The sequence below is a fragment of the Marmota monax genome, unplaced genomic scaffold, assembly GCF_021218885.2.
Source record: "Marmota monax isolate L192 unplaced genomic scaffold, Marmota_monax_Labrador192_F-V1.1 WCK01_AAM20220418_F8-fsc00179, whole genome shotgun sequence".
Classification (NCBI taxonomy): Eukaryota; Metazoa; Chordata; class Mammalia; order Rodentia; family Sciuridae; genus Marmota; species Marmota monax.
This window is the reverse complement of record NW_026695200.1, coordinates 594849-606895: the sequence shown is the minus strand read 5'-3', so window position 1 is coordinate 606895 and position 12047 is coordinate 594849. Positions and strand designations below refer to the sequence as shown.

At 37.7% G+C, this 12047-nt stretch overlaps 1 protein-coding gene across 1 annotated transcript in view; it reads left to right on the top strand.

Annotated features, from left to right (window-relative positions):
• Nipa1 (NIPA magnesium transporter 1) overlaps positions 1–7797 on the top strand; it is a 40344-nt gene extending 32547 nt beyond the window's left edge. Inside the window, exon 5 of the mRNA XM_046428821.1 lies at positions 2027–7797. Coding sequence (XP_046284777.1) covers positions 2027–2538 — 512 coding nt within the window. The 3' untranslated portion in view covers positions 2539–7797. The remainder of the gene's footprint in view (positions 1–2026) is intronic.
• Positions 7798–12047: the final 4250 nt, after the last annotated feature.

Genomic DNA, 12047 nt, shown 5'->3' with positions numbered 1-12047 from the left:
AGATTACAGAAGTAAATGTAAGTGTCCTGAAGGCTTTTGTTATTGGTGGTGGTGGTGGTGGTGGTGGTACTAGGGATTGGATTCAGTGGTAAAAGGATGCTTTACCACTGAGCTATATCCCCAGCCCTTTTTCATTTTGAGATAGGGTATTGGTCAGTTGCTGAGACTATATTTGAACCTGGAATTCTCTTGCCTGAGCCTCCTTTGTAGTTGTGAGTTTAGTTGTGAACATACCCAATGGCTACTGACTTTTTGATAAATGTGAATAATACCAAAATATATCAGATCCTAACTTATTTACATGTTTGGAATTTATATGTACAGTTGTAAATTATATATAATATGTCACAATAAAAATTAGGTATGAAGATACAATGATAGCAAAAATTTTTTCTTTTTAATGTGAAATAATCTAAAATATAAAATGGTATTATTCTGGGCACTTATTACCTTATAGATTTTCTAATATTTTTTTCTAAAGGTAAAAATACAGGATGAATTTTTGCCTCAGAAGAAATTTAAATTATCACTTATATTTTATATAAGAGATATGTGCTCTGTCATATTCAAAGAGGGTAGAAGTGAGGGAAATGTAGTGGAATGTTTTCCAAAGAGAAAATATCAGGACTGGGGTGTAGCTCAGTGTTAGAGCATGTACTTAGTATGTGAGACCCTGGGTTTAATTCACAGCACCACTAAAAAAACAAACAGATAAATATAAAGAGTGAATATTGTGAGGCATGCATTCTCAGTGATGGTAATATCACCCTCAGCTGTATAATAAATCAATGATACAGATATTTCATAGTGGTGAGCAAATGGGAGAAAGGTATAAAGTGGTTCCTAATATGGGTGATAATGAAATAAATGCTTGAGAAACACAGATGTGAAGAAAGAGTCACAAGGCTGAAGGGCATCTGGTGCCTGCTCTAACCTTAAAAAAATAAGAGGTGATGATCACACGAAAATAGGTTTTCCTGGCCATGCATTTTTATTTCTGCATAGCCCAGTTCGCACACATAGCTGCTGAGGCTTGTCGTTCAGCATCCCCTCTGGCTGCTCGTGTGCTCAGTCCTGCCCTCTCAACTGAGTTTGCTACTGTTCCCCTTTTCTTCCTGCCCCTCTGCACCACTTCCTCCTTGGCCACCACTCCTGCCATCTCAGCTGTCTTGATACCTGGGACCTATCTGAAATGTTGTCTGAACTTGTCCTTCCCAGCATCAAAGCCCTTTGCATTCCCTCTTGCCCAGACTTCTCCATGTTTATGCCCTGCTGCTTTCCTGACACTGTGCCTGCCCACTTGCATATATTTAAGTTGCTTCCAAACATGTAAATAAGTTAGGGTTCCCCTAGACCTGCCCAAAGTTGGGCAGTATTTTCTTTTTGCATGAGCCTAACTGTGCCTTTCCTAATTTGTAGATGAGACTTCCAGGCTGCTTTTATCTGACCTTCCAGTGTCCCTTCTCTGGAGAGTCTCCCTCTCTAGGCCCCCCAAGAGCAGGTCTTCATAGTTCACCCATGAGGGGCAAAGCTCCCAATGCCTGTCTTTTGGGTTGCATGTTCATACTTGTTGATTTGTCTGCCTATCTGGTCTAGTTTGCATGTCCAGGCAGTTTCCAGCCCTGTGAGGGACAACTTGGGAATTAAATTCATGCAAAACATAACCTCCTATACACATAATTTTAAAGCAATCAGTATAATGCCTTAACTGAATATAAAGGAAAAGTAGCAGGATGCTACTTTGCAAAATGCAAATGCTTAGGTACATCTGTGCAAGGCATACTGAACCCAGCCAACCCTGCACCATGCCAGGCATCAAACCTAGGGCCTTTTACATGCCACTCAAGTGCTGAGCTACATCCCCAGCCCCTATGAATGTTTTAATGGTAAACATAATGATGAGGAAAATGCACTTGCACAGTAGAGGGGTGGCTAGTGGGAGCACAGGCACTGCCTCAGCTTTGTCTCCTTGGGTAGTCACTGACTGGGGGACTGCCCAGGTCAATGTGTGCCATCTGTCTTGCAGTCTTTGTGGGCTACCTGTGCATCGTGCTGCTCATGTTGCTGCTGCTCATCTTTTGGATTGCCCCAGCCCATGGGCCCACCAACATCATGGTCTACATCAGCATCTGCTCCTTGCTGGGGAGTTTCACCGTGCCTTCCACCAAGGGCATTGGGCTGGCAGCCCAAGACATCTTGCACAACAACCCATCTAGTCAGAGAGCCCTGTGCTTGTGCCTGGTGCTCCTGGCTGTGCTGGGCTGCAGCATCATCGTCCAATTCAGGTACATCAACAAGGCTCTGGAGTGCTTCGACTCCTCTGTGTTCGGGGCCATCTACTATGTGGTGTTCACCACACTTGTCCTGCTGGCTTCAGCCATCCTCTTCCGGGAGTGGAGCAACGTGGGTCTGGTGGACTTCTTGGGCATGGCCTGTGGATTCACGACGGTCTCCGTGGGGATTGTCCTTATACAGGTGTTCAAAGAGTTCAATTTCAATCTTGGGGAAATGAACAAATCCAATATGAAAACAGACTAGGATGCAACCAGGGGTTGGGGGCTTGAGGAACAGGCCTCAAAGGTGGTCTCTGGTCCTGATTGGATGTGAAGTAGAAGAGACCCTCAATCCCTGATGTGAGAGTTGCCTGTGTACTAATGGGTGGTCGAGTGGACAGTGGGGAGCCTGGCTCAGCAGCAGAGCAGGGGCCCAGCCCTCTGTAGCCTGATGCTCCCAGTGGTTGCCTGGGCATCATCTCTCTCTGATGAGACGAATCTCATTTTCATTTCCATTAACCTGGAAGCTTTCATGACTACTCTTTCCTTTTAAAACATTTTAACATGATTTAATGAGTAAATAAAGATGGGCTCTTTCTGGTTAGTCTTTGCAGGAGAGCAGATGTTCTTAATTAGAAGATTACTCTGGAAATGAGAAAAATTCTTGTCTTGAAATCTGGCTCTGTACAGTAAATGTGACTGTTGTTGTGTTAGTTTGCATTGAGCATGTATAACATTCAGGTACCTCATTCACATAAGAGGTATATACATTGAATTGTTTTTAATTCTCTAACAAATAGGCTCTCTCCTGCACCCACCCAAGACATTTTAATAGCAAATAGAGAGAGAACAGTTAATGAATGTGATGCAGTGTTCCATTGGCAGGATGACCTTTCAATAGCTCAAATCAATTTCAGTGCCTTTATCACTTGAATTATTCACTTAATTTGACTATTACTGTATGTTCTCTTAAATTAGAATAATGCCACTTCCTTGGTTATACCTTAACATTTCAATGTTCAAATTATAAATAATTGTAAAGCAATTAGAAATAATTGTGTATTCATTGGAGGAGAGTCAAAACTAAAGGCACATGAGCAGATTGACCCACTTAGCATGTAGTTATTGTCCAAGTAAAGACAATTGATTAAGTAGCATGAGGTATTTTATTTGCATTCAACCTATGTAATTGGGATCCAGTATCAAATATATACACATTCTCTTTCAGCAAGCATTTGTGGCCATCCAGAAGAAATAAACTATTTAACTTTAATAAGGCTATTAAAGGAGAAAAAAATTGTTTAATAGCACATATGTAGAACCCTTTTTAATACAGAACCAAGTTGGAACACACATAGTTTCAACGGAGTTTCTAACAAAGATGGAAACAGTTTGACCTTCTTGTTTCAGATGTAGAACATTCTTGAGTTCCTCACCCAGTATCTCACTAAATTTCCTGAGTGAGCACGAGGCTCTGGATTTGATTCCCAGTGCCAGAAACAAAACAAAACAATTCTTAAATGTAAAATGGCAATTAATTATGCCAACATTTGGATAAAAGAGATCTTTCTTCTGTCCATAACAACCTTCCATGTGTATTAGACTGGAGCAGAACACAAAGTGATGCAAAAATTTCATCACTATATTGTATGATTCACATGCAGTGTTTTATCTGAATAGGGAACTATGCTAAATTGAAAGGTGGGCTTGGGTAAAGTAGATTAGGTGAAATAGAACTTGAAATTTAATAATATCCAACTATAGTTACTTTAAAAAGGTGTTTTTTTCCAGGCAAAAAGAACATTTCTGAAGTAAAAATCCAAAGAATACCTCCCTAAAGTTTTGAACAGAGACCAAATAAAATGAGACTAGTTTAACATGAAGCAAAAATATACCTTTATGAATTAAAAGTACATGTGATGATCCTGGTTTGTCAGTGATTTGTGAAGAGCAGCAACAAAATAATTTCAAAAAATTTAAAAATCTTATTAACTGGTAGTTAATAAATATTCCAAATGTCCATTCCTCTTTCATCAGCTCTTTAAGGTTATTTTTTTAACACTGGCATTTTTAGAAATATTACCCTTCATTTATTGAACTAAAAGTTGCAGTAATTTTGGCACAAAAGTAATTTTCTAGTTAAGGAGATGTTTGGGAAAGAATTAACACATAATTATTCAAGAATATAAGAAAGTTCATAATTTAAAAATTATGTTTTGCTACAACTTACATGTGAAGCTTATTTAAATGCCTCTATTGGTGTACCTTTCTATATTTTAATCCACAATTATCCCATGGATATTCAGAGTTGTGAATTTCTGGATGATATTCCCTATAATTTTTTTTTAGACTCAAACAAAAATCTCACAGTATTAATAGCTCTTCTGAAGGTGACTGGTCCTGGAACAGAATCTCCCAGATTTATATATATTTAGTAGATTGCTTTAGCAGGATACATAGCTTTTGTTCCAGTAAACAAAGTTCATGTCATTCATTGTTTTTCATATGTGTGACAGTAGCCTCTGAGTAATTGACATGACCAGGGTCTGATGTTCTAAATTTAACATGAAGCACATAAATTCAAATTTCTACTATCATTCCACAAATTTGCCTTTTTCATAATTAACTTGGAAATACAAAGAAAAAAAGGACCCCAAATTGAGAGTTTCAGGGGAGATCCTAATATGGAAATGGATCTCTTATAGGTCTTTCCCAAAGTAAAGCCTGTGAAACATTTTCATTATGATGTTATTCTTTGATTTATCTCTGATAAAACCAAGAGAAATATCTACTGTATATTTATTTTCAAGTTTTTTTTTAATCAAAGGTTTTTGATTACAATTTTCAGAATTATTCTTGATAGATACTTAAATAGGCTATTCTCTCCTACTTGGACAATGCCTTGTTTTCTCACGTGAATTCTATTCTGCTTATTGACCAAGTATAGAACCAATTTAGGATTCTTAACATAAACCTAGCCCAAGGATACCATCCTAGCATTTTGCAATCTGCATAACCACTGCATTTCTGTGAGGCCCATGCTAGGACCTTTGGGGAGGAATCTGGTTTTCTGGTGGCTTTGCTTATCACTCAGACTGTCATTTCATATTAGAATGTTAATATAATACACTTTGCTGCTCTTTGTTGAGCAGTAAGAAATATTCTTTTAATTCCTACTTCTTAAGCCAATTTGTTATACTCAGTTTATTCCCAGAAGTTAATTCCAGCAGTAATATGTTGACCTTTGTTGTTGTTCTTTGGGTTTTACATTTCTTTTCTGATAGAAGAAAACACTATTCAAATGGGTAGTTACTGCTCCTCTTCCTTCTTCTTAGACAGCTCAGCTCCTGGTAAATACTATGCTCAACTTTTAGAGGCCAGTTTCTAGACTTCTGTAAAGCACTCAGATGCAGTGTCTCCCAGGTGTGGACGAACACTCAGTCAACAGAAATAGGTATTGATGAGTACAGACCACTGCCCTGCTGCATATTTTTTTTTCACAGTGCTGGGGAATGAACCCAGGGTCTGGCACATAGCAGACAAGTGCTCTACCTCTGGCTACATCCCCAGCCCCTGCTATATAATTCTTGGAGGAGATAATACCTTTATCTCTTTCCCAAGCTGCTCCAGTAATCCATAAGAGCAGAGAGGATGCTCCAATGGCTCACAGAACCATGTCCGTAGCTCTTTTCTGATGCCTACTAAGTCCAGGTTAGGGTTCCCAGTAAGACACTAGAAAGAGAATGCTTCATGACTGTGGATTAGCTTCTGTGGTCTGAAGGAGTTATCTTTCTCAGAGTGTTTGACACCAAGGACATTGTTCACTCATCAAGCAGGATTGGATGGAATGTTGGTGTTCCGTCTTCTCAGGGACCAAAAATGTATCATCATCTTTTTAGTGTTGACCTTCCTACCAATGACACCTCTGTTCATTTTCTGTATGTCTTACTCATATTCATAGCTAGATTCTGTTAACTTCAGTTAACAAGAGAAAAGACCAATTTGCATACCAGTCATTCCACAAGCCAATTTATCATATAAAATACCTCAATTTTTTGTATTCCTCATTTCCACTCCACAATTGTTACTGGTGATGAATTTTAAGGGTCTGTCCTTTAGCTCATAGGTGATTTTTCACATCTGGCCAGATTCTTATACCTCCATGTATACTTGAAAAGATTAAGAATTATAGGAACAGGCATGAGAATTTGGCCTAATACCACTGCTCGTTTTTTTTTCATACACATTTCTCATATGCTATCAAATGCAACAAAACAATTCTATTTTAAGAGAATGTAACTTCTGTTACATCAAAATACATTGTCTAGTTTAAAAAGTTGATATTCAGTAGAACAATGATCATGTAAATAAACATCTATTTCAAATGTACCCAAAGCAATTAAAAAGCAGAGTCTAAGGCCCAGAGAGCCAGGGAGAAGGATTTATTTCTTCTTTTCTCTAATTTTCCCTGAATTGTGCAAATATAGGTGAGTTGCTTAACCTTTCTGTGCCTCAGTTTTTCTACCTCCAAAGGGGTGGGATGGTTCTCCAAATTGATTGTACCTAAAATGCTAGCACTTTTAGTAGTGTTCTGATGGTCTCAGATGAGAGCACCATTCTCAGAACTGCTCTGGAAATGACATGGTAGATAGAACTCAGTTTGCATTGACCATGGAGTCTGCTCAGGATGGTGCTGTAGAGAATGTAGCTCCAAGCACCAAGCAAGTAAAGGAAACACTGGGTGTAAAGTTTGCATGATTCTGTAAAGCTTTAATTTTCCTTTTTTTTAAGGAAGGATTTTATATATTCTATTGTAAAATATGGAAATTAAACAAGGACTTTTAAAACTGCACTGAAAGCTTACATTCTGATGGGGTAATGAGCTCCTCTGATGTTTGGCTTAGGCTGTGTTCTACAGAAGGTTTAATGATCTGTGTGACCAATCGATTCTGTTGCATTGAATTTGTTAGGAATAATGCTAAACTTTCTGCTTTCAAGCAGCTCAACCCTGATGATCAACTATCTGATACCAGGCGAATGTCAGGAGCTCCCCAACCACTAGTGCCAAAAGGTCACATTGAAAACTCAGAGTGTTTCTTTTATTTGTCAGAAATATTAATTTGCCCCTCCACCTCGTCGGTATTTTTGCACTTTACGAGGTTTAAGAGTGTTGATTTCCATAGCATTCCTGAGTGTTCTTGGCTTTTTGAAGTATAACTATTATTTCCTTATAAAATGTAATATAATCATGAAAGGAGGAAGAAGTCTAGATTTTAAAAAATGTCAAATGTTGATTGGTTGCATTCGAGTTTTTCCATGTAAATGTATCAGGGGAGCTTCCAATTAGCATACATACATACACACATTTATCAATGACTAAGATTTGCTTATGTTTTGCTTTATAGAAATAGTCATAGCATGTTGTTATTGCCTTATGTAAATAAAAAGGCTATTTATTAAGTTTTCCAATAATATTTATTAATCTGTATGTGTTTTAAAATAAAATAACTTCTTTCTAGTGGAATACTTGTTGATTTTTCCCTTTGCTCGGAATTCTTGTGTAGTCTCAGGTTCCAAATCATCCCAGATCCTCACATTTTTCCTATTATGTCTGCTTGTGCATCTATCTGTCTTGGTGCAAATCCATATATGGAGGACATATCTTCTGATTGAATTAAATGATAGTACTATAGAAAACCAGCTCTATTTAAAAAAATGTTTTTTAGTTGTAGTGGGACACAGTGCCTTTATTTTATTTATTTATTTTTATGTGGTGCTTTTATTTATTTATTTTTATGCGCCTCGCTCATGCTAGGTGAGCACTCTACTGCTGAGCCACAACCACATCCCCATCAGCTCTATTTTAATATGGCTTTTTTTTTTGGGGGGGGGGGTACTAGGGATTGAACTCAGGGACAATCTCCTACTGAGCTATATCCCTAGCCTTTTTCATTTTTTTGAGACAGGGTCTCAGTAAGTTGCCCAAGCTGGCCTTGAACTTGTGATCTTCCTGCCTTAGCCCCCCAAGTAGCTGGGATTACAGGTATGTGCTACCACATCCAAATCTTTTACACATTTTTGAGTTGCGTAACACGTCATTTTATATTTTAAGTCCATAAAAAATTAAAGAGTCATAACTTTAGTTCTCTGAACATCATCAGAAATCTTGTCATTAACCTTTTCTAGTGTCCAGTAATTTTGTTTTTGGTACCAGGATCAAACCCAGATCCTTACACATGCTAAACACACTTTTCCACTGAGTTATAACCCTAACCTCAGTTATTTTATTAAATGAGAAAAAATAATTTGAGTAAAGACTTTTTTCCTTAGGCTCTATCAAAAAATATATTTATTTATTTATTTGTTTGTTTATTTATTTATTTATACATACATACATACCAGGGATTGAACACAGGGGCGTTTAACCACTGGCTAAGCCATATTCCCAGCCATTTTCTATGTTTTATTTAGAAACAGTGTCTTGCTGAGTTGCTTAGAGCCTGGCTAAATTGCTGGGGCTGAATTTGAACTTGCCATCCTTCAGCCTCAGCCTCCCAAGCTACTGGGATTACAGGCATGCACCACTGTGCCTGGCAAAGATTTATTTTAATTACCCACATTTTGATCAAAGTATACTTCTACCGAAATCAGGAATGTTTGTATGTCTAATTATTTCCAGACTGCTTTTGGCAGCTGTGAAATGTGTGGATGGCAAATTCTGCAGCCCTATTTGATTACTACTAAGGAACTTTTAGTTCTAGCTGCCAGCTAGGCACAATAGTTAAGTGTGAGCTGGATATCTAGTTCTGAGGAGCACAGAAAACCAAGCCATTCTTACCTTCCTGGCACCTTGTTAGGGTTCCTCTATTGCTGTCATGTCCCTGTCTGATAACCCTTAAGTGTGATGCTGTTGGCATATTTGTTGTAGTATTAATCACACTTATTTATATACCATTATAATAATTAATTTTGGGGGTGTACTGAGGAGGAAACCCAGGGCCTTGCACATGCTAGGCAAGCACTCTACTACTGAGCTACACTCACAGACCTATTATTTTGAACTTCACATGATATGTAGTTTCTAAAAGGTTTTAAGTTGGAGAGGTGGTGGTATAGTCAAGAAACAGTTGTATAATATCTAAGTACTTCTATATCGCTTAGCATTTCAGAGGAGAGAGAGATTAATTTCAGCTGAGGATATTAGCATTGGGAGTAAAACTGGACTGGGTGAGCAGGATGGGGGAGGTGCAAGGCAAGAAACACAATCAATCTGAATAAAATAACTGATATGATGGAAGAAAGGTTAAACTAGGTTGCCTATGAAATTGCATCTTTTTATATTTGGTGAAGATGCCTGGGGGACTTGGTATGTTCTCCTCCTACTGAATTTAGAATAATCACTCTAGTTTTGTGTGACTAACAAGTTACCACAAGCTTTGTGGGTTATTATATTATAGTTCAGGAGGTCAGAAGTCCAACACAGGTTTTACAGGGTGTTGGCAGGATTAATTCCTCCAGAGACTCAGAGGAAGAATCCATTCCCTGTCCTTTTCAGTTTCTAGAGACTGCCTGTATTCTTTGACCCTCCTCCTCCTTCAAAACCAGCAACATCATATCTCTCTATTCTTCCATTGTTGGTTCTTTTTTTAAACTTTGTCCCTCCTGTCCTCCCCTTAGAAGGAACTCTGATTATTTTGGACCTACCCGGACAATCCAGAATCATCTCCCCATTTCAAGATTCTTAATTACATCTGCATAGCACCTTTTGCTATGTAATGTAATATGACCACAGATTCCAAGGATTAGGATGTGGACACTATTAGTGGGCATTATTTTGCTCAGCACATACATTTTCCATTTCACCAGGTGAGGCAATTATTAAAAAACAACTCCTGCCCTTTAATGAATATCCTAGTGTTCTACCTAAATTCACTTTGAGTTATTCCTATCTTTTTCAATTTCTCCCTGCCATTCCCCGAACTATATATTCTGGAAAATGCCCCTCTACATTTGGAGGTCATGTATAGCCTTGAATGAACAAATGCTAACTGAAAAATATTATATAACAGTAATGTTTTTAAGTGCCAGAGGGGCCTGGGGCTGTAGCTCAGTGTTAGAACATTTGCCTAGCATGCACAAGGCCCTGTTCAATCCCCAACACCACCAAAAAATAAGTTAAATGATAGAGAATGCCACAATTTACTTTGAAAGGACAAAGGGCAACTTTAGTGATGGGGTTGAGTTAAAAAATAATCATCTGCTCTGCTATTTTGTTTCTGTGGTATCAAAACCAAAACATGAGAGTAATTGGGGAACAACTTAAGAAACATAAGAAAACTATTTGATTTCCTAATGTATGATTTTTAAAAATACTATTTTAATAAGGAGTCTTGCCTATGTTTCTGTAACAAAGACAAGATTTTAATAGTTTTATGGAGATTTAATTCACATATAAAAACTACACACTTATAAAGTGTACAATTTGGCTTGATATGTCTTATAATGAAAGCATTATATCATTAAGTATAATGAAAATATCAGCGGAACTAAACATATCCATCACCCTTTTTGACCCACTGTAATCCTGCCTTCTTTGTCCTTCCACTCCCATGCAACCTTTAATCTGTTTACTATCACTATATATTAGCTCCCATTTCCTAGACTTTTATATAACTGTAATTAATTAGCATATACTACTTTTTTGCTTTTTTGGGTCTGGTGCTTTTCACTTAGCATAATTATTTTGAGACTCAGCTATGTTATAGCATGTATCAATAGTTCATTCCATTATATTGCTGAGTAGTGTTCTATTATATGGATATGCCAACAATCTGTTTATTCATTCACATTTGAATATTTGGGTTGTTTCTAGTTTTTTTCACTATTACAAATAAAGTTGCTATGGAATGTTCATTCATAAGTCTTTTCATAGATATATATTTTCATTCTCTTGGGTAAATACCTGGGAATAGAACCTTTGGTCCTATGGTGGTAATGTGTCTTAACTTTTTAAGAAACTATCAACCTGTTTTCCAAGGAAGTTGTGCCATTTCAGAATTCTATTAGAAATATTTGAGGAAAAATTAGTTTTAAAAACTTTAAAAGTATCTCATGATTACTGCTTGAACACTCACAGAATACTATGTATTGGAGAAGTGATGTGGGCATTTAAACAGCATGCATCATGTTGGTCTCCTTAGGTTAAATTAACATGTTAGAACTAAGCATTCCTGTTCATATGAGCCAACAAATATTTTCATTACAATCATCTGCCTTCTAGAGGTGTCTGTTGCCATCTTTATTAGTTATTTCTACCTACTAGTCCATCTCAAAAATGAGTGGCTTAAGATAATCATTCTTTCTCATATGCCCATGTATCAATGGGCAGTTTGGCTAATTTGGAGCAATTTGGCCCAATTCCTGCAGGGTCTCAATTATGGGTCAGCTAGTAGGTCTGGAGGGGACCCCACAGGATCCCTTCTTCCTGCAGGTCAGTCCAGGCTTCATCTCATCTTTGTTTAGGCTAAGAACTACCACATTTTCCTGCTCAAAGCCAATCCCAAGGCCAATGCAGATTCAAGGGATAGGTCAGCCATACTGTAAATCTACCCACATCATTAAAGACCAACCTTCCAGTTATATTTTAATATTAAATGTAATTCTTTATCTGACAATGTTATCAAGTCAATCTGGCTGAGACCAAAGAAATAAGCAAAACAGATCCTTTGAGCTGGGTGTGCACGACTGGCCTGTAATCCCAGAAACTTGGGAGGC